The sequence below is a fragment of the Patella vulgata genome, chromosome 1 (assembly GCF_932274485.2).
Source record: "Patella vulgata chromosome 1, xgPatVulg1.2, whole genome shotgun sequence".
Classification (NCBI taxonomy): domain Eukaryota; kingdom Metazoa; phylum Mollusca; class Gastropoda; family Patellidae; genus Patella; species Patella vulgata.
In genome coordinates this window covers 40,839,055-40,862,693 of record NC_065879.2, presented here as the reverse complement: position 1 = coordinate 40,862,693, position 23,639 = coordinate 40,839,055, and the positions used below count along the sequence as shown (strand labels likewise).

The following is a 23,639-nucleotide window of genomic DNA, read 5'->3' as shown; positions in this document are numbered from 1 at the left end:
CGATTACATGCATTGATATTTATAATTATATTGTACGCATGCATTGATATTACATGTAAAAGATTTTATGAATATATTGTACGCATGCATTGTTATTGTTAATTATTTAATATAATAAAATTTTGAAAGAACAGAAAAGTTTATCATTTATAAGGGGAATAGCATTCTGGTGATTCAAAGCTACAATATAAAAATACTTCCGGTTTTTGAAGTTACAGTATTTCCGGTTTTGGAGAAAGCTCGGTATTCCCGAAACGCTGTGTGATCCGAATTATTGTAACGATCCCGTACGATGTCGGATGTGACAGAGTCCACTGTACAGTAAATTCTACTCTTAGAATACATTTTCTCAGTATTTACAGAACAAATGTAGCTCATGTAAAGTTTAGGGTTCATTAGAAATGAAATAAAACCAGGATTACATTACAATTTCAATGTTTACTCAAATATCACTTTGAAATGAATGTTGCCACCAAAATTGCTCAGAAAAGGGGAAAATGTTTGTTGATTTCTGCTACTGCTCTTTGATTCTGTAAATATTCATTTCTCTCTTTATCTGATTATTTACTTGTTTTTACAGGAGGAAGTAGGTACTTCTCCAGGGCAGCTATTAAAACCACACCCATGTTTTCCTCCACCAGACATGTCTCCGTTCTTCTTACGACAATATGTTAAAGGTCATGCTAATGATGTCTTTGAAGACTATCCGCAACTGCTAACAGAAATGGTTCTTAGACTACCATATCAAGTAGGAATATTTTGCTGAACTTTATATTGTAAAACAACTTGAAAATACTGTATTGATATATAATGTGGTATAATAAAAGTAATTTAATGTTTGAAGATTTTTTTCTGTTAAATATCATTGGATAATTCCCGAGCTAAATATTGAAATGCTTGTTTTTTATAGTTAAAGAAAATATCTGATTCTGATCAAAGAGTTCCTAATGCTGTGTTTGATCCCAGTTGGAATACTGTACTATCAGAGGTACTGATTATAACATAATTAAAACTCTTTACTTTGTGTGTGGGGGGTGGATGGCCAAATGGTTAGCATGTACGCGCTGTATCATAAGTCAACTGGCGTGGTTTCGATTCCCCGGTTGTTGGTGACAAGGAGTAGGGTTGCCTGTCCAACTTTGTGGGTTTTCTTCGGGTTCTCCAGTTTCCTCCCATTGCTAAAGACCCCTAAGTGCAAGTGAACTATTGAAATAAAATTAAACCATGTGTTATAGTCCCTAAATCACCTAGTTTGTTGCTGAGTGGACATTAAACTCTCTCTCTCTCTCTCTCTTTCTCTTTACTTTGTGTTTGACCTGATTATTTCATAGATTTACATGTTTTATATTCATCTGTTTAATCACCAAGTCACCCAACAACTGTCAACATCTGGACAAAAGGGGGTTAGAGTTATATATAGTTCAGATTTTACTATAATACACAATTAGTTTCATCTAATGCAAAGTAAATAGATGCTTTTATTTGCTTTCTTATCCAAATTATCTCTCAAAACTGTGCAAGTAATGTTTATGAAACCTTGTGCGCATATTATTTTTGTAGTTGTGCATTTTGTTAGTTAAAAATTTCTTATATTTGATAATTTCTGTGTTTACTTGGAAACAAAATCTCACTATATTTTTTATATTCAATGCCACAGGATGTTGATAAATGAGTCCTCTTGCTTCAATTTCAGTATATGATGACCCATCAGACACCCTTTGTAAAAAGACAAGTGAGAAAGTTATTACTGTTTATTTGTGGAAGTAAAGATAAATATAGACAGTTACGAGATCAACATGCTATAGGTTCTCATCTTAAAGCTGTTGTAGAGATATGTGAGAAAGGTGGATTAGATACTACTACAGATATTATACCTAGAAGTGTTATACTGCCATATGATACCCTTTTAACATTGGTAAGACATCTTTCTATACATAGAGTTATAGATAATACCAAAATATTAAGATTTATAAATCGAATATAAATTTTGATTTTCACTTCCGGTTTAAAAACTGAAATTAGATTGAATCAGCTTTCCACTTTACTAATGAAATAATACGTCCAATATAACATTCTATATAGAAATAACTGCTTTAATGTATTCTAAGAATTTATCTGAATATCAACTCTGTCATACTATTAATTAAGTTTATAACAATTTCAGATTGAGCACTTGAAAAAAGTATGTAGTGAAATTGCCTCTAATAGAGCCTATAATTGGCAGATATACTGTGAAAAGGAACAAGGTAATTTTTACATTTGATTAATAATGTACATTCTTAATTACTTACGTACGAAGACAGTTTTACTTGACAAGACAAGACAAGACTAGAGTAGATTATGCTAAAGTGTTGCCCCCTATGTTCCAGGGGCCTATCAAGAGTAAATGATGTACCTGAACTGTAGATGTAAGAAATGTGTAGACCCCAGGTGGGCAAAATCAAGTACATTATAATGTCCACATAAAAATTCATTGAAAATTCGATAAACAAGAGCATATCAAGATTTTATTCAGTTCTAATTTTAATATCTCTATTTTCAGATACTGTAGCGTTTTTGGTGAAAGCTAGTATAGCATTAGATGAAGGTGTAGCCCCTACACTACTACAGTTATTACAAATAGCACTGTGTGGATCTAAAGCTAATCATGTTAATCCCTCTATAGTAACATCTAGTAGTTCTACAGGTTCACCAGTTAAACATAAAACTAAAGACAAGGATAAACATGATGGTAGGATAATAGATCATTTATACCACAAATAACATTTTAATTATCTCAGAATACATTGGGATCCTCAATTGTTGGTCGGAAACATTTCAAATTAACGGAATTGCAACCAAATGACACTGAATTGAGCCTTGTCATGGCTCTGTCAGTCCCGAAAACAAATATGTGAGGAGAATCATGAGGAAATCAAGTGTTTCAACCAGTGATGGGATTTTGCCCGTATATTCCGGACTTGTCCGAATCTTTTTTCCAAACGCCCAAAATTGTCCGACCGGGAATATGCCCAATCGGACATCAAGACATGGTGAATAATATTCAAAATTCCGAAATTAATATAGTTTACTGAGTGTATAACTACCACTCAACCCGATTGTTTTCGATAATCCGCTGGGTTTAGTAGGTAATTAAGTGATCAACGTATTTATCGTGTTATACCGTCAATAGTATAAACCTACCTTGATTTAACTACTTAATCTGCCTTGATTGACTGACTTAATCCTTTGTCGGACAATTCATCAATCTAATCTTAAACAGAAGTCATTACTTTCCTTTTGCCGGACTATTCATCAATTCAATAAGAATGATTATAAACCTCGTGGTTTCTCATTTGTCGGGCATCTTAATCGCATTGATGTGAGCCGACATCATCTATAATAAACTAATCATAGATGTCACATATCGTAAGAGTAAATAACACCCTAAATCAATGGACAGTCATTTTGTCTACGATATCTTTTACGTCTTTTAAGAATCCATATAGAAATTCTCATCCACAGTGGCACTTTCCCTTGATCTCGAGCGCGGCACGAATATTGCTTAACATATTATTAGGCAGTGCTTACTATGAAGCCGTGTGATGAGTCACGTAGGCTATTAGTCTCTATTATCCAGAAAAATATTCTACGAATATGTTGAAGACTAGGAGTTTCTGGGTGACCGAGACTAGTATGCACCCAGCAAAATAACAAAAAAGGGAGGGGCTACCAATAGCTATATGAGCAGAAATTCTTACGTATTTGTAGGCATCAATCATTCTGCTGTGTTGCCTATGATGCCTGTCACTCTGTCGTGACTATCAAAGAGTGTTATTCGCTGAAGTTAGCTATGCCTGGTTACAAGTGATTTAACTATTTCGGAAGTTCTGCATTCATTTGCTGCCGTATAAACGAAGACACGTAATTCTAAAGGAATATTATGGTTGTGAATTTGATGCCGAAGCAGGATCGGCAAGCTTTCATTCACCATATCACGAAAATGCTTAATTTTGTAGGACATTTACTGACATAAATTTGAATGCCGTACGGGAATTAAGTGTGAAAAATAGCGAGGTCACCAATTTTTATTACGTACGGGATTTGAATATTTTGTTGACATGTGGTTTTTAATTGTGGTATGAATTGAATACTGTACAGGAATTAAATATGAAAAATAGCGAGGTCCACCTATTTTTAATACGTACGGGATTTGAATATTTTGACATGTGACTTTTAATTGTGGTACGAATTCGTCTGCTTAAATAACGATAAGAGTTATGCCCCTTTATTTTCTGTAAAATGTCCGACAAGTAAAATTTTGAAATCCCATCACTGGTTTCAACTATGGTGCTTAGTCAGGATAGTGTTCAGTTGGAGCATGCCTTTTTGTTCGAAATTTTCATGTTTATTCGATTGATACCTTTGGAAGAATTCGACTATCTTGACCGTCATGATTTCTGACAAACAGATCTTAAAATTTGTATATCTACTATTATATGGGATTTATTCCTCGAAATTTTATTAAAAATAACCAGTTATTTTCTGTTAGCAATACAACATATTAGATTTTAATGCAAATTTTGAGTTTATTTGAAAGTACTTACTGTTTGCAGATGGAGAAGAGAGTTATAAATATGATGAAGGATTGTGTATTAGATTGGTTAAACTGTTTAATAAAGTTCTAGATGAGAAATTATTTGTCAAGTTTGTGAGAACATTCTTATTAGAATCTAATCAAAGTAGTAATAGATGGTTAGCACATAGTCTAGTACTACAGTTATACAGGTTGGTTTTTCTTTATTAAATCTATCATTAAATCTACCATTATGGTTAAGTGCTCTAACATTTCTTATTATCTAGATAAGTGGGAACTCCATTTTTTATAGGCCCATCTTCCAACAAAATATGTGTATTTTGTCTAAAACTTGTATGTAGAATGCACAGCATTTTTCAGTACGGAATCTAATTTTCTAAACCCTACGGTTCTTACTTGGACTATTTTTGTCAGTTACTAACTGTATGGCATTGAAATTGTCCAGCTGAGAAGTGCAAACTCATGTCGTTAGGTTGAAATGAGGAGCCAAGTTACTTTATTGATATTATACATGCACATAAAAGATACCCATGGCAGTTGAAATGTGAAGGACAATGGATGAAAATCCTATCCCAGCCAATTTCTTACTTCACTTACTTGACAACAAAAATATCTTTTGTTATAATCGAAGTATCCAAGTTGATTTTTGAAGAAAAAAAAAAGACTTGGACATAAAACTGTTGAATAGTTTGTGTCAATGTAATTTTTTTCTCCAATATTTTCATTATTTTGTAGAAATTCTAGCCTGGCTGTACAAGAGAGTATGTTGAATCTGATGTGGGGATTATGGTCTGAGTTACCTATATATGGACGTAAAGCAGCTCAGTTTGTTGATCTGTTGGGATTCTTCCTTCTTAAAACACCAGAAATATCTGAAGCTAAGGTTTGTATCAATATATTAATTCCTTGATATTTTCCAACATACCTTTGCATTTAAAAGTTTTGCATGTTTTAGCAAAAGTACTGACTTTTTATTGTTGAAGTATGGATATTACCCTAAGTTTTAGTTCTTGATGAATTTTCACAAAAGTTAGATAGTAATCGTTATTTACAGTAAACATACCAGATTATATTGTGACAGACCATGAACCAACTGTTGGGCATGTTTTACCTTGCTTTAAGAAATGTTAAGTAAAATTGATATTATATAGCTGGCTTGTATATAATATACAGACAATTCTACTTACATATATGAACATTTTCCTATGTTTATGTATTATATGTGTATAATTAGGTACAAGAATATTTGATGAAAGCTACATCTGTATTAAAAGAAGAAAACCACATATTAACAAATCATCCTAATGCTCCTATTTACAAGTAAGTTTATTCTCAACATCTGATTTCTATAAATTTTATTCAAGATTATTATTTATGTTTTAAATATCTTACTATATATCCAAGAAATCAAATAATGTATGAATTCCTCCATCTGTAAATTTACATCAAATTCTTTTTTTATTATCACACTGATGAATAATGGTGTTGAACAAAGAGAAGAACACATTGGTAATAGTCTCACTGACAAGGTTGATATAACGCTCCAGTATTAATGAAAATAGAATAAATGAAATGAAATGAAATGGGGTTTAACGTTCTACTGTTCTGCTCCGACTGGCCTAATGAAGACGATATGCTTTGAGGGAAATTTTGCCTGGACAGTGTCGCTACGGACTACTCTTATATCAAATTCCAACTGCCTAGCCTCGTTTTTTGTCCCATCCGAATGACTATATGTTGCCCATTGCCAGGCCCTCAGTCCTGACCACCGACAAGAGAGAACCATGCTGGAAAATCCCAATGAACTTTCTCTGCCAATGCAGGAATCAAACACATAACCTCCAGGTTAGCGAGCTAATGTCTTACTCACTCAGCAACTGTGGCTCCAAAAGATTAAATAACCGTGTTTGTGAGGGGATAAACAAAAAACAATTAGAGGTTTTGTAGGTATGATACCCCACTTTGTATCATATATATATTTCAGTATGTTACAAGGACTAGTAGATTTTGATGGTTATTATTTAGAGAGTGATCCATGTTTAGTATGTAATAATCCAGAGGTTTCATACACTGTAAGTTTTTATTATATTAAAATAAGGTCACCTTATTTGAGGTACAATTTTATCTTGGGTCATTTGAATATCTTGTACCCCATTTATCAGGAAATTGATCAGTCTTAGTTATTGATTGTATTAATTGAATGGATAATATGTCACCATGGAAATCCAACCAGGGTTTTGGAATAGTATAAATAAAAAAGCCGGCCATGTGAGTTCAATCAGTCTGAAGAGTTCAATACGAACGAAACTAGTCACTGGCACCTGGGATAACCAGGTCTTCATATAGCCACTATTATCTCTTATACTATCTCGCTCTCTGCTTATGATTACCAGTCACCTCCCCCATTCCAATTTCCAAGGCATTTTAGTCCAAACCTTGATTGCCATACAATTAAACTATTTGGTACTAACCCGTACCTAAATATATTAAACCCCTTGGGTGCCTGTTTGAATTACACAGGATTAAACGTTCAAAAACCTCACTACATTATGGAATCAATGACTTGGGCACCACAACCCTTTTTTTTACTTTGAATGGATAATTGTATAAAATACATATTTTTAGGTACAATATAGGTATCAAGTACATTATACTTTACTTTCAGAGCCTCAAGTTATCAGCTATTAAAGTAGATTCAAAATTTACCACAACAACTCAAATTGTTAAACTAGTCGGTAGTCATACTATATCTAAAATAGCTCTACGTATTAGTGACTTAAAACGTACCAAAATGGTAAGTAACAACAAATTTCTGATGACATTGATTGTTAATCCTATTTTGTAAATTACACAAAACTTTACTTTGAATTATGTTTACTAAAAAGGATCTTTTAAAAGTTACTGGTATTGATTTGTCTGATACAAGTTGTGTAAATGTTTTTATACGCCCACATTTTCATGTGGACGTATATTGTCGTCGCCCCTGTCCGTCCGTCCACATTTAGTTTGTGGACTCTCTACAGGTCACAATTCTTGTCCGATTTTGACAAAACTTGAAATATAGGTTTATCTCCAAAAGATCTCGGCTGCTGTCGATATTAGCATGTATCAGATCGAAACTTCATGGATTATGGCCCCTGTTTGTACGAAAAATCACGTTTTTAGCTTGTGGACACTATAGAGGTCACAATTTTTTTTCGATTTCGTTGAAATTTGAAATGTAAGTTGATAACCCAAAGATCTCGGTTCCTTTCGATATTTTTAGCTTGTTCTCTATCCTTCTCTCGAAAATGTGTGCGTATCCTGCCTGGCAGTCGCTGATTAATATCATATTTATATAGATATGTATATGGAATACATACATTATACATACATGTATATTACAGGTACGAGTGATGAATATCTACTATAATAATAGAACTGTACAGGCTGTTGTTGAACTTAAAAACAGGTAAATATATATATATGTTTATTATTATTGTATTAGTTGTTTAAGGATACCATTGATTATTCTTTAATTTCATTTATTAGAACATTACACTGTCAGAAGAGTTGAGTCATTTTACAATATTTTCTGAAATGTTAATGAGTGGCTTGATAGTCCAAGCGATTAGTTACTATTATAACCTAGGAAAGTATATAGAAATTGCTGTCTAGACACCTTAGGATTACATTGAATTAAATTTATGGATGTACTGGAGGGTACATTTTATGGTTGATATAAAGACCTAAAATTGAAATTCAGCATTATATTCTCCAAAGATTAAGATGGATAACTGAAATTCTGGTTATCTGGATGTACTGCATAAGCTATCTGGTCAGATACTGGATAGTAAAGGTATTGATAATTCATTCAGGGGCCTGTTTCACAAAATTTTAACTAAGATAAAATCCAAATTTTAGTAATTTGATTGGATAGTATTAGGTTGATTTTAGTGCTTAGCCAATCAAAATTGAAGTATCTACTAAAATTTGGATTTTATCTTTAGTTAAAATTTCGTGAAACAGGCCCCAGATTCTCTAGGGAAATTTGGCAACTTATCGTCAACTGCATATGGAATCTAAAAGGTTATATTTCTGTGAAAAAGTGATATAGATCTAATGATAGTCTTTCACAAGGAACAAACACATTTTATTCCCTGAAATGTATCTGGGATTTCTCCTTTAAAAAGTTTTTTTGTTTTATATAATTCGTTCTCATATTTCCCATTATAGACCAGGATTGTGGCATAAAGCAAGAAAGGTAACTCTAACAACGGGACAGACAGATGTAAAGGTTGAGTTTCCTATACCTATAGTAGCTTGTAATCTGATGATAGAATATGCTGATTTCTATGATAATCTACAAGCTACATCAGAAACATTACAATGTCCACGATGTAGTGCCTCGGTACCAGCTAATCCTGGAGTATGTAGCAACTGTGGAGAAAATGTCTACCAATGTCATAAGTGCAGGTAAGATTTGTTCATTTGTTAAATAAATAAAATGCTATAGAAGATTGACATTCTTTAATTGATATATTGATATATATGTTAAAATATTGCTATGATCTTCTATGTATTTGCATGTACATTTACACACTGCAATTAACTTTCTGGGTTTTCACTGAAATCTCCAATTTCTTCTCATTTCTAAAGACTTCTTTGCAGTCACAAAATAATGTTGGCATATAGGGAAGGATAAACAATATTTCTTTGCATCCTGTTTAATGAAAGCTTGTACCAAAAAAATAAAATATGTTAAGTAATTATTTAGTATTTAGCCCTGTATTTTCTATGTTTACAGAGCTATTAACTATGATGAGAAGGATCCTTTCTTGTGTAATGCATGTGGTTTCTGTAAATATGCTAAGTTTGATTTTAATCTGACGGCTAAACCTTGCTGTGCAGTTGACCCAATAGAAAATGAAGATGATCGGAAAAAGGTAGTCTATTTATATTATGTTTTATTGTGATAGTAGCAGGCATATAATACTCCTTATTATTAAGATGATGGCATTATCTTTTTTCAGGATTTCGAAAAATGCTAAAAACAAAAAAGAAAATAAATCACATTGTAGCCGGAAAAATACAATTAAACACATTAATTTACATGTATTGATTTATATTATTGGAAATGTAGAAAAACATTATGAATGGAGTCTAATAATTGCTGGAGCCTACATGTATCTATGTTTCTTTATTATAGGCTATAACAACGATAAATACTCTGCTAGAGAAAGCTGATAGAATATATAAACAACTACAATCACATCGTCCAGTACTAGAAAATCTACTCATACAAGTTACAGAACATGGTTGTGAAAGACTTATGGTAATTATTTTTGATTTCCTTTAATTATATGATTCATAAACTATTGGTTTATTTGATCACATATATGGAAATGAACTGATGTCGGTCGCCATACTTGAGCAATGAAAATGATCACTTTGAGGTCCATGATATCTTTCACTGGCCATGAATTTAGCATACAATCAAGTTACAAAAACCATTATAAGAAACTGCTAATGTTGGAGCATGTGTGTGTAATGTTTATATTATTTTGTGTATGTATACAGGATGATGTAGGTACAATAGCAAGTGGAACCGGTGTACCAGCTAGTAATGTTAATAAAGCTATACAACATCTAGCACAGAAATACTGTGGAGAATGTAAATCATCATTTGATGAACTCAGTAAAATAATACAGGTAAATACTTTACACAAATCTGCATCATTGACCACCATCTATTCGTTACTTCAAGTTGGAACAACATGTTTTATGATTTGTTCTGATATTCCAATCAGACAAGTTCCAATTGAGGAAATTGGTTGCGTAATTCCATTGAAGAAATTGGAGAAATTGAATAAGAAAACATAATTTTATAGAGGTCTACTTTAGTTTTGATTAGATTTCTTTTTTATATGTGGAATGAGTCCTTACATTAATATGATATTAATTATACTATTGGACTCAACTACTTTGGGGAATTTCATGATAGCTTTAATTAGATATTTTCATAAACCATGTATGGTTTATATAATATTCTTGTAAAATATTATATATTGTATGTTTATATAGAAAGTGATGGCATGTCGTAGAGAACTGGTAGAATATGACAGACAACAGAGAGAAGCTGTAGCATCTAAAGGTCAAGCACCAGGAACATCAGTGAAATCTAAAGAAACACAAGCTCAAGTTGTCCCCAAGAAAATCCTCAAGGAAGGGTGAGTTGAAATAAAGATAGGTGTTAGTGTTGAGTCAGTGTTACAGATAATTATATAAGGGTAAGGAAGGATTCTATGGAATTGGGTTTCTTTCAGGTAAAAAAATCAATGTTATCACCTATGCTGCAATGATGTTGAAATAATATCTGGTCCATGAAATTGTTTTATAAAGACATGTTGTAAAGTTGTAGGATAGCTTCTGAATAGGCGAAAAAATCTTTTCTTTAATAATGGTTGATTTTTATGAAACTATCTATGATTAAGAGACAATGCAATACTTAAAAGTGTCAATTTATATACTTTGTTAACAGCAGCCATGGTAACAATTTTTTTTAAAAACAAATTGTGTAAATCGTAGGTATGTAGATTTCAGAAACTAATAACACATATTTTCAGAATTTATTAACATTAAGTACAATAAACAAAAACACTGTAAGACATCATCTTGGACTCAACTATTCCCAGCATATTGTTAGTCTCGTAGTCATATATGGGATTAAGTGTGGTATACACCATACTATAGAAAAAGAACAAGAACTATATAACAGAATGGCCTAAAATTGATTGATTAATAAATTTATTTTTCAGACCAAAATCATCTAACTGTTATGGATGTGCTAATGCTGCTGTAGAACATTGTATAACTTTACTTAGAGCTCTGGTTACCAATGGTAACATGAGACATATTCTTTGCAGTCAGGTATTTTATTATGTAATATGAGTTATATTTTGGTACAAGATTTGGATATCATTTTTCTTTCACATTTTTCTTAAATGTATAATAAATACTAAGTTGTGCCAGTACCCTGTCTTTTAAAAGTGGGTTATGTCAGTTGGTGTTGAATGGTCAAACACTTTGAGATGAGATCAGAGATATGTCACCCTGCAAATTGATTCCATGAATGTAGTTCCCCGGTTCACCATGGATGGCATGGATAGAAATTTATTGAATCTAAAAACCACATGTGAGATGTAAAGTAGAACTCTCGTGAGACGTGAGATATTGCAAGAGATGGCACATGAAAATTAAATAGATTATATTTTGATGGAATTTTCGAGCGTTTATGGTTATATTTTGAATAGGGGTTATGTTTTTTAGACAAAATTTATACATATGCCCGGTATATATAAATATAATTAGAAATGTCAACAAATATTTTTTTTTGAATACTGTATGTAGTTTTAGATGATAGTAAAAGTTTGAGCGTTTATGATTATATTTTGAATAGGGGTTATGTTTTTAAACAAAATTATACAAGCTATATATATTTAGAAATGTCGACAAATATTTTATTATTGGAATACTGTATGTACTGTAGTTATTGACGACAGTAGAAGTTTGACTTGACCGTACGACTACGAGTGCTATTATTTAGTGGACGATGTTTATTATCATTTATGTAACCAGAATGACCCCTTACATGCAGTTATTGATCTTCAGAACCATTTCCTATACATACAAATAATCACTCTCATTAATATCAGATCACTCTCCTTAATTTCTAAATCACTCTTCTTACCGAAACTGGGAGAGCTTTTTTAGGGGAGTGATTTTTTTCAATTTGTTCATTAAGGGCAGCTTTTTTCGGTTCTCCTCTACTTTTTAACTCAGCAAGCATGAAAATTTACTAAGTAAATATATATGTTAGTCCTGAAATGACAGTGGTGTTAAATTCCAGTCTAAATTGTTATTTCCTTTATTAATTAAAGGGAATGATTCAACAATTAATTGACTTTAATCTAAGACATGGAGCTCTACCAGTGAGAAATGAAGTACGATCTTTACTATGTCTGCTAACTAAAGATGACAGACGCAGTACTGAAGAGATGAATAAACTTATCATGAATAGAATTAAAGCAGCCATTAGAGGACATCAGTCAAATCCAGATCTGGTATGTATAAGCTTACACAATGTTTCATTCTGTTATTTCTTAAAACAGAACTTGTTTTTTTATTTTTTGATTAAAGTGAAGTGAATTTAATTAGATTTATGATACTCTAAATGTTTAAACATATTTATAGGGATCGTCAGTACGTCACGAGATATTATTATTATCAACATCACTACAACAAGATGATATTTGTTGGGAACAAAGAGTTAGATGTGGTTAGTATTAGTTTTATAGTTAAATTATATACAATAGATATAGTGAACTGAACCCTGTGGGGTAAATTCTGTGTGGAAAACTTTTAGAAATCTTTAAAATATAGATGTGATGTCATCCTTTGATGTTAGCATACATTGTTTTATACTACATGAAATATTGGACTCGCGTTATGATTGTATTTAAATGAATATGTGGGATGGTGTCTGCATTTTAAGTTGTTTAATGGTTTCGAGCAAGACATTGTGTAATATATATGAAAAATCTCGGACTAGCTCTCGGCCTCGATTATTAAACCACACTTAATTAACCTAGCCCTACACAACTATCTGAAGGTTCCATATGATGAATGCAATAAGCATACAAATAATAGGCTAGAAATTAGACATTGTTGAATCCACGGTTTTTGAAGCTTTTTGAGATAAATGATACTTTATTATTACTAATTTTGTTATGTGTTATATTTTGTAGTGATGAGACTGTTTCTGATAGGAATGCATCTACATAGCCCTATTATAATGGATAATATAACTCTACCATGTCTCCGTATTCTACAAGGTTTAGTTAAACAAGATACTTCTCAAAAGAAGGCTAAGGTAAACAAATGTTTATTTCTTGTTGAATGACAGTTTCTATTTCTATATACAAATGACAATGTAGAACTAGTAGAAATGGTAAATCATATTTATATGGTAATGAAATATTTCTAGGATTCTGGAAGTGATGGTGGAACAGAGAATTTGTTACCAGCTAAATTCCACATGGATGTAAGAAAATGGCTGGCCGGTGATGTCAGATATTCCTACCAAAACTTTAAGAAACATTTGCCAAGAAAAGGTAAGTAACCACTAAACTATAACACATACTTATGGAAGAACCATAACTATTTTATTTGGGTGACAATTTGAAGAAGAGTATCCTCTGAACATTTTTAAGCTGACAAGACCTCCCAATAGAGGACACTACAACATCTTCATGTTGATGACTGATAATCATTTAGAGGCATTTAGTAACTGAGTAGAGCAATAAACTATAACACATACTTATGGAAGAAATCACTTTATACTATATGAAACATACAGATATACTAAATTCATTGCATTCTATTTGTGGATGAAGAAGGATAAATATATTCAAGACACTATACCTCAATTAATTTCTATATTCCTGATATAGTTTCAGTAGAAGAAGAAAAGAAAAGTGAAGAAAAGAAGGAGATAAGAAAGAGATATTTGATTGAGAAATATGGTACAAGATGGCGACAGAAGATGTGGAAGACACCTGCTATACCGCTGAAACTGACACAATCAACATGGCTGCAACAAGCAATGTTTTCACCAAGTTCCCGTTCAGCACGACAAACTGCTTGTAGTATTATAGAAGCTATTGCACAAGTACCAAGCAGACGGAAAGAGGTCATTGACATGTTGACAAGGTCAGTAATCATGTAATTTCACGTTTGCTTGAGTCTCAGAAAATATAAGTCATTAGTAGTTTTCATTTAATTTTTTTATTATTATTTTTTTTATGTTAAGATCAATCACATAGCTTAAAATTCAGACTGCAAGACATTTAACCTTGGTTCCTCAGACAATTCTGTGCGACTGCACAGTTTATTGAAAAAAAACATTTATTTTGATTATCCAGATATTTAGATGATGTTGGTAAAAGTGGTGAAAGTGCTTGTGAGTTTTTATCTCTATATAAGAAATTGATCGGACCTGATCACTGGAAATATTACCTAGCTATTAAAGGTGTTCTACTGCATCTTGGAGATCTTGTTTCTAAGGTTGGTCTTCATATTTATGGTATTTTATTTAACAAATCCTAACATGAAATTGAAGTGATTTTAAGTTTATGAGCGACATAATGCACAAGTAGTATGGATCCAGGAATTTCAATAAGTTTGATTGCAAAATGAAAATGTTGACAGGGGAGAAAAGCAGTAATTGTGCCCAGCTTAAACTCCCACATTTAATGATTGATTGACTTGAAATTAGAGTTAGAGTTAATAATATTTGGTAATATTTTGATTTATTTATAATTATTATTTTGTTTTTGTATAGGAAGTAGATAAGATATTACTTCTAGAAGATACAACTCTAAGTTCAGATTTAGCTCAAGGTTTTGCTCTTAAATCTCTCACAGGTAGGTAGTACTTATAGCAAATAGGAGTTTTCAGTAAAGATACAAGTCAATATGTAAATAATATACTCTATTAAAAAGTAGGGTACATTTCTTTAAAATATTATAGAACATGCATACTGTACAGTTGATGTAGTTAAATCAAGGGGAATCTATATAAACTCTGTGGAAAATGACTATGTTATATTTGACTGGGTACATTGCCTTCTATATATATACATTATATTGTGGTGTCTGAAGTGGTCATGGCATTGGATTCTTGACTCCTGACAGAATGTTCGGGTTGTTGGAGTGGAATACAAACTAACCAGAGTATTGTGTTGTATTTGTTTATTTGTATATTTTCAGAGTTAATGTCCTTGTTTGTAGAACAGGATAGTTTAAAACATCATTATAAGAATAAATTAGTTGGTTATATATTAAATGGTTATCTTTCATTGAGAAAACTGGTAGTACAGAGAACTAAACTAATTGATGAAACACAGGAAAAACTCTTAGAATTGTTAGAAGAATTAACAACAGGTTAGTATCCAAAACTAGTAATAAAATAAAAATCACCGCCAAAAAATGACAATAGTGTTTTGTACCAAAGTATTGGAAAAAGTTTACTGACAAGAAAAGATATATTATAGTTATGCATATTCTACACATCATGTAAAAAAATTAAATGTTTTCATAAAAATATGACAAAATGATTGAAATTTTGACAACGTGGTGTAATACCAGCATGGAGAAACTATAGCTTACACTGATTAAACCATAAAAAGACACTCACAAGAATAAATTTGTGATAGAGAGATATGTCATGTAACTCATCACAAATTCAGTTTTATGAAAATCATGGAAGTTGCCCATACATGTCTAACAAAGCATCTTTTCTCAGTAACGAGCATGATGCAATCACAAACATGACCAAAATTAAATAAACTTACCGACATGAAGCAATACAAGAAAGATCTATATATGCTACTTATATTATTAAAAAAGGTTACTCTTGGATAAATATTAAATAAAAACTGGTTGCATTATGAAGAGTTCAGTTACCTTAAATCAATTTTGTATACTGGGGGTCAAAATGTTTTTATGAAATCTTTTATATTTTAGATAGGGTGACTGTTACACACTTTATATGTCCCTTCCTTAAGAGTTTTGCCTTTCTGTCCAGATTTGAATTCCACTCCATAACTTTCAGAATATTGGGGCATACATTCTTCAGTTTTGTTACTGTTGTGGGTCTTTAATTTGTATTAATATTAAATATATGTTATATTGATAGGTACTGATTGTGAAACTAAAGAGTTTATGTCTGTATGTGTTAAAACAGTGGAGAAATATCCAATGGAAGACAGTCGATCACCTGTATTTATATTTGAGAGATTGTGTAGTATTATTTATCCTGTAAGTAATGTTATTCTTTGTTATAGTCCACACTGTTATTATTATCACAAAATATTATATAGCATAGTGCTGTCTTCCCCAAAGTGCTTCGATGCACTTTACATACAAGTAAATGTAGACAGAATATCTGATTGAATGACAGTTGATAGAGAGTACTAATTGCTATAGATCAGATTAAAAAGTAAGTGATCACAGAATCATAACATGAAAATATAAATTCTACAAAATTAGGAGTAAAGGTATATATAAAGATCTAAAAGTAAGTGATCACAAATCCATAACATGCAAATATAAATCCTACAAAATTAGAAGTAAAGGTATATCGGTATATGTATAAAGATGTAAAAGTAAGTGATCTTGGATCCACAACAAGAAATTATAAATCCTAAAAAATAAGGATTAAAGGTATATGTATAAAGACTCTGCAGATACAAATCATTTATTAGTATAATAATATACAGCTAGCAAATTAATAACAAAAAATGCTTATATACAATTTATATATTTTGATTAATGATAATCTATTAATTAATTCTACAATTTTGATTACAACACATACAACAAACACACAGTTACTTGATTTAAAGATCCTTTATAACTTCATACCGAATCATAACAAATCCCATTACATTCTAGCAATTTAAGAATAAACTGAGTTTGATATTATATATTATCAACCATACAAAAACAGAAGTTTTAATTTTAGAAATTTAAATACACATTACCTATCTAGTACAAACAAAAGTAATTACACTAATTACATCTTATATTTCACGATTGCTTTAATTAAAATAACTGTTCTGTAGTTTAAATTTATTGATTATTATTTATATGTTAATTGCCTGCCATGACAAATATCTCTCTTAAAATGTACACATTACAGTCCACGAATCATCAGAAATATTGCAATGTAATGATATAATGATTTGATTATTACAGGAAGAGAATGATGTTGGTGAATTTTTCCTAATATTAGAGAAAGATCCACAACAGGAAGATTTTCTACAAGGTAGAATGTTGGGTAATCCATACAGTACAAATGAACCAGGACTAGGTCCACTAATGAGAGATATCAAAAACAAAATTTGTCAAGGTATGTTAAAAAATTTGACCATCAGTTAAAAATTTTTAAATATAAATGTGATACTTCTTCGAAATACATATCATATATTGGGGACAAATATTAATGACAAAAGTTGACTTGTTATATTTTTATGTTATTACTGTCAAATAATTCTTTTTAATCTTTTTATATTATTTTGTAGATTGTGAATTGATTGCCTTATTAGATGATGACACAGGAATGGAGGTAAGATGATATTTCAACTACTTTTTTAATAATGTTGTCTACATTTCTTCTTAAGAAGTAAATCTTAAGTAATATTGTGTAAAAAATTAAGAAATATTTTAAATGTATGTACCCATAGTTATTGTATTGATTATGCCCATCTTCATTAGCCCAGTCGGAGCAGAACAGTAAGAGATTAAATCCCATTTTATTCCATTTATTAATTGTGTATTTTCTAGTTATTGGTTAATAAGAAAATCATAAGTCTAGATTTACCAGTGAAAGAAGTATACAAAAAGATATGGCTACCAGATCATGGAGAGGTTAGTACAGTCATATATACTTTGGTGTAATCAGTCTTTTATTTGTTAAATATAGTTACTTTTATGTATTTTTTTGCACAAAGTATTAAAATAATATTTTAGTTGTTGGTTGGAGACTAACTTTGATTATTGTTGTTACAGGGAGAACCAATGCCTATAATATATCGCATGAGAGGTCTTCTAGGAGATGCAACAGAAGATATGGTTAACTCACTTGTGTCTAGTTCAGGTAGGCTCACTTGTGTCTAGTTCAGGTAGGCTCATCTTTCTTATCAACATAACTTTATTAAACTTGCACAAAGTATAGATTTTTGATGTCTATAGTAATATGGCGTGTTAAAAAATTGATTTCCACTAACATAATGTTATATTTCTCTCTTCAGAAGAAGATATTGATAAGGAGGAAGTTTTTAAGATGGCTGCCGTTTTAGCTGAATGTGGAGGACTAAAGGTCATGCTAGAAAGGTATGATTTATTAGTTATAAAAGTTTCGCATACAGAATTTGAAAAAATTTTGGTATTCAACCAGTGTTTGTTTGCAATGAATAAGGCTAGTATTCGGCCTGAAACAAAAATTAGGCCTGATGTTTTTTTTTTGTCCCCCGCCTTTCGAAGAAAGCAGAAAATTAGGGTAAGCAATTTGATTGGTTGATGCATTGGGACACGATAACTTTAGTTCTAATTAAGTGAAGAGTGAGGACACTTGGTGTATAGCTTTATTACATCAATACCTTGACTAAGTTCGATAATGAAAATATTCTGCTGAGGGTGAGCAGAGCGGTAAGCAATTTGACGGGTCGAGACTTTGGAACACAATAACTCTCCTTCTAATTGAGATAGAATGTAGGTGTTCATTAGGTGAATGCCTTGATGGAGTTCAATGATGAACATGGTCTGCTCACGGTAAGCAGAGATAAGCAATCTGATTGATTGATGCTTTGGGGCACGATAACTTTGGTTATAATGAAGTGAGAGCGACGAAACTCAGAATATAGATTCATTATATCATTTCCTTGACTAAGTTCGATTTGGTACATAACAACTCTGCTTTTAATTGAGGTAGAATGGTTAAACTTGATGTAGATGTTCATTAGGTGAATATCTTGGCTGAGTTCAATGATTAACTTTTCGAGCTGAAGCTAAGCAGAACTAATCAATGTCATTGGTCGATGCTTTGAGACAAGATAATCTTGATTTTATCTGGTAGAGAGGAATAAACTTAGTGTGTAGGTTGATTGCTCGATACTTTTGAAAAAAATAAATGTGCGATTAATTAATGTCATCTATTTATTTTGGAATTTCGGCGGGGACATCAGCCTCGCATTTGGCTTGTCTTCTTAGATTTAGACATAGATTAAGATCTGGGCACACCAGGGCTTATTTGTCACTGACAGCCTAATTTCTAATCAGTAACATTTTATAAGGCAAAGAATACAGTGGGCACAGTCACCTTCTTTGTTATGGCAGTTTTATTTAACACCCATACACTAAATATAGTGAAATCCTTGGAAGGCCTAAACAAAATATGCTAATATCAAATGATGAATTTTTGTTACAGAATGGCGTCTATAAAAGATCTAGTATTAGGTAAACAACTGATGGAAGTTCTGTTGAAGTTATTTGGTTATGCTGTAAATGTAAAGGCTAACAGACAGGAATTAATAAAAACAGAATTAGATGGAATCAATATCATGTTAGGAGCACTAAATCTCGTATGTTTATACATTAATATTTATCTTTTTTATATGCCCACATTTTCATGTCGACGTATATTGTCGTCGCCCCTGTCCATCTGGCCGTTCATCTGCCATCCACAATTTATTTGTGGACACTCTTCTACAGGTCACACTTTTTATCCGATTTTGACGAAACTTGAAATATAGGTTTATCGATATTGGCATGTATCGGACAGTAACTTCATGGATTATGGCTTATGGACACTCTAGAGATCACAATTTTTTTTTCCAATTTTGATGGAACTTGAAAAGTAAGTTTATAACCCAAAGACCTTGGTTCCTTTTGATATTCACGCATATCGGACTGCTACTTCCTGGATTATACGAAAAACCACGTTTTTAGCTTGTGATCCCCCTAGAGGTTACAATTTTTATCTGATTTAAAAAAAAACCATTCAAATATGTCACCGTTACATCATAATGAAATTTGGATCAAAACTGCCGGACAAAATTGTTGCTCTATGTACGCAAATTGTGTTAAATTATGTAATATCAAGGTTGTGGACCCTCATAGAGGTCACAATTTTGATCCGATTTTGATGAAACTTAAAACATCTGGGTTCCATTCGATATTCGTGCATATCGGACCTTAGGTTGCTGGATTATGGCCCCTGTTTGTACAAAAGAATCACGTTTTTAGCTTGTGATCCCCCTATAGGTCATAATTTTTATCTGATTTTAAAAATTGCTTCAATATATCACCATTACACCCTGATGATGATTGAGTTTAAATTTTGTAAAAATCGGACTGAAACTGCCTGACAAAATGGTTGTTCCTTGAACGCAAATTGTGTAAAAGAATACCAAGGTTGTGGACCCACTAGAGGTCACAAATTTTGTCTGATTTTGATGAAACTTAGAAAAAATGTTTATATCCCAAAGATCTCAGTTTCTTTCGATATTCACGCATCTCGGATCGCAACTTCCTGGATTATGGCCCCTTATTGTACAAAAAATCCAGTTTTTAGCTTATGGACCGTCCATATCCGATTTTAAATGACATTTAAGTTTGAATTTCGTGAAAATAATACCTAAACTGCCCGAAAAATAGTGTAAAAGTATGTAATACCAAGGTTGCGGACCCTCTAGAGGTCAGAATTTTTATCTGATTTTGTTGAAATATATGTTTATATCCCAGAGATTTCTATTCCTTATGATATTTGTGCATATCGGACATAACTTCCTGGATTATGTCCCCTGATTGTATGTAAAATTGCTTTGTTTTTGTCCCCCGCCTTTCGAAGAAAGCAGGGGACTATTAAAATGGGTTCGTCCGTCTGTCTGTCCGTCTGTCTGTCCGTCTGTCTGTCCGTCTGTCCGTCCGTCTGTCTGTCCGTCACACTTTTTGGGACACAATAACTCTCTTCCTAATTGAGCTAGAATGTTCAAACTTGGTGTATGTGTTTATTAGGTCAATGCCTTGATGGAGTTCGAAGATGAGCATTTTCCGCTTAGGGTAAGCAGAGATAAGCAATTTGATTGGTTGATGCTTTGGGACACGATAACTCTCTTCCTAATTGGGCTAGAATGTTCAAACTTGGTGTATGTGTTGATTAGGTCAATGCCTTGATGGAGTTCGAAGATGAGCATTTTCCGCTTAGGGTAAGCAGAGATAAGCAATTTGATTGGTTGATGCTTCGGGACACGATAACTTTTAATTGAGCTAGAATGTTCAAACTTGGTGTATGTGTTTATTAGGTCAATGCCTCGATGGAGTTCGAAGATGAGCATTTTCCGCTTAGGGTAAGCAGAGATAAGCAATTTGATTGGTTGATACTTTGGGGCACGATAACTCTCTTCCTAATTGAGCTAGAATGTTCAAACTTGGTGTATGTGTTGATTAGGTCAATGCCTTGATGGAGTTCGAAAATGAGCATTTTCCGCTTAGGGTAAGCAGAGATAAGCAATTTGATTGGTTGATGCTTTGGGACACGATAACTTTAGTTCTAATTAAGTGAGATTGATGAAACTTGGTGTATAGTTTCATGACAGTAATACCTTGACTAAGTTTGATAATGAGCATTTTCTGCTCAGGGTAAGCAGCAATTTGATTGGTTGATACTTTGGGGCACGATAACTCTCTTCCTAATTGAGCTAGAATGTTCAAACTTGGTGTATGCGTTGATTAGGTCAATGCCTTGATGGAGTTCGAAGATGAGCATTTTCCGCTTAGGGTAAGCAGAGATAAGCAATTTGATTGGTTGATGCTTTGGGACACGATAACTTTAGTTCTAATTAAGTGAGATTGATGAAACTTGGTGTATAGTTTCATTACAGTAATACCTTGACTAAGTTTGATAATGAGCATTTTCTGCTCAGGGTAAGCAGAGCGATACGCAATTTGATTGGTCGAGACTTTGGAAAACAATAACTCTCCTACTTTGATTGTTAGACTATAAGTAAAGATATACTGTTTGATTGTTCAATACTTTGTAAAAGATAATTTGTGATAAATTTATATGTGTCCTCTAATTATTTTCCTATTTCGGCGGGGGACATCAGCCTCACTGTTGGCTTGTTTAGCTTGTTTTCTGTCCATCTCTTGCAAGAAGTGAACGTATCTTGCATGGCAACCGCTTGTTTTACATTATGTATTAATTTTTTTAATTTAAGATAATAGATATAACAAAAAGTTATGATCTAAACTAATTATTCAAATCCTCAAACTTTATTGAAGGAAACTTAGAATAGTCTCAGATCAACATTGTATGTTTTCCAATTTTGAGCAGTTTTGAAATGATCTCTAAATGTTGAGTTATTTAGAAATGATGTGTAGATATTGAGCTGTTCAGAAATGATCTCTGAAATTTTGAGCTTTTTAGAAATTATCTCCATAATTGCTTATCAGGATTATGTATGTAGTGAGTGACTGAAAATTATGGTACATTTATAAACAGTTATTTAGTTAGTACTACTGTACTACACATGGTAATCACTAGTAGAACTTGTAAATATGTTTGGTTAACTTTTTTATAGGCATTATGGTCAGAACAAGAGGGGGCTTCAAGTGCAACGAAAGGTCAAACTACAACTGAACAGATACTACATATAATGGAGGTCATCTTATTAGAAGCTAGTCAACAACCTCCTGAGAAATATACGGTTTGTTTCTACTCAATCTTATATTAAAATTTGTGTGATCTGTATCATCAAGTAATTTGTCATGTTAAAGAGGACCAATCATTGAGGACCTATATGTTTTCATGTAATATATATATATATATATATTTTTCAGGAGTTTTCCAAGTTATGTGGTGATAAGGATCAGTTGATGATATTATTAGATAGAATTAACAGTAGTTTTGTGAGAAATAATATCAACGTTCTACAAGCTCTGATGAGACTGATACCATTCTTAGCATTTGGTGAAGAGGACAAGATGACTGCTTTACTAAATCATTTTAAACCCTATATGCGCTTCAATAAGTTAGTACTTATAAAAAAATTTTATACCCTTGATTGATAAACTACATTTAATGTGATAACCAATTAAAACACCTATAACCAATTTAAATATTGTCTAATCTCCAGTAGAAATGCCCATTACAAACTAAAATGATCCTTTATTGAGCCTTAAAGTAAAAAAATAAAACCATTGTTTACCCCTTGTTCATATTTCAAACTGTAACTTGAACTCAATTATCAAGTATGCAACCTTCATAAATGTTAAATTGACGAAAGCTAAAAGGCACTGGAGAATAATAAAATGTTATTAGGGAAAGGACTACATTTCCTTTTTAATGCTTGTAAATTTAGGTAAAACAGAATTAGTAATTATATAAATAGCATGTAAATGATGAATAAATGAAGAACCTTGATATTTGATGTTTGCAAGAAGATATTTAGTCACAGGGATCA

The 23,639-nt window shown here is 32.1% G+C and overlaps 1 protein-coding gene across 1 annotated transcript in view; it reads left to right on the top strand.

Moving 5' to 3' along the window:
* The window catches only part of LOC126808947 (E3 ubiquitin-protein ligase UBR4), a 95,543-nt gene that overhangs the window by 57,523 nt on the left and 14,381 nt on the right, over positions 1-23,639 (top strand). The window contains exons 69-102 of the mRNA XM_050534018.2: positions 581-748; positions 911-988; positions 1,694-1,915; positions 2,165-2,246; positions 2,543-2,731; positions 4,596-4,767; positions 5,312-5,459; positions 5,811-5,896; positions 6,561-6,648; positions 7,242-7,370; positions 7,963-8,027; positions 8,792-9,031; positions 9,363-9,501; positions 9,765-9,890; positions 10,136-10,267; positions 10,640-10,785; positions 11,374-11,485; positions 12,496-12,678; positions 12,809-12,893; positions 13,363-13,487; positions 13,602-13,728; positions 14,068-14,326; positions 14,539-14,680; positions 14,958-15,039; positions 15,385-15,558; positions 16,313-16,434; positions 17,374-17,527; positions 17,700-17,743; positions 17,962-18,045; positions 18,187-18,274; positions 18,429-18,510; positions 19,604-19,757; positions 22,758-22,883; positions 23,017-23,207. Of these exons, the coding sequence (XP_050389975.2) occupies positions 581-748; positions 911-988; positions 1,694-1,915; positions 2,165-2,246; positions 2,543-2,731; positions 4,596-4,767; positions 5,312-5,459; positions 5,811-5,896; positions 6,561-6,648; positions 7,242-7,370; positions 7,963-8,027; positions 8,792-9,031; positions 9,363-9,501; positions 9,765-9,890; positions 10,136-10,267; positions 10,640-10,785; positions 11,374-11,485; positions 12,496-12,678; positions 12,809-12,893; positions 13,363-13,487; positions 13,602-13,728; positions 14,068-14,326; positions 14,539-14,680; positions 14,958-15,039; positions 15,385-15,558; positions 16,313-16,434; positions 17,374-17,527; positions 17,700-17,743; positions 17,962-18,045; positions 18,187-18,274; positions 18,429-18,510; positions 19,604-19,757; positions 22,758-22,883; positions 23,017-23,207 (4,544 nt within the window). The remainder of the gene's footprint in view (positions 1-580; positions 749-910; positions 989-1,693; positions 1,916-2,164; positions 2,247-2,542; positions 2,732-4,595; positions 4,768-5,311; positions 5,460-5,810; positions 5,897-6,560; positions 6,649-7,241; positions 7,371-7,962; positions 8,028-8,791; positions 9,032-9,362; positions 9,502-9,764; positions 9,891-10,135; positions 10,268-10,639; positions 10,786-11,373; positions 11,486-12,495; positions 12,679-12,808; positions 12,894-13,362; positions 13,488-13,601; positions 13,729-14,067; positions 14,327-14,538; positions 14,681-14,957; positions 15,040-15,384; positions 15,559-16,312; positions 16,435-17,373; positions 17,528-17,699; positions 17,744-17,961; positions 18,046-18,186; positions 18,275-18,428; positions 18,511-19,603; positions 19,758-22,757; positions 22,884-23,016; positions 23,208-23,639) is intronic.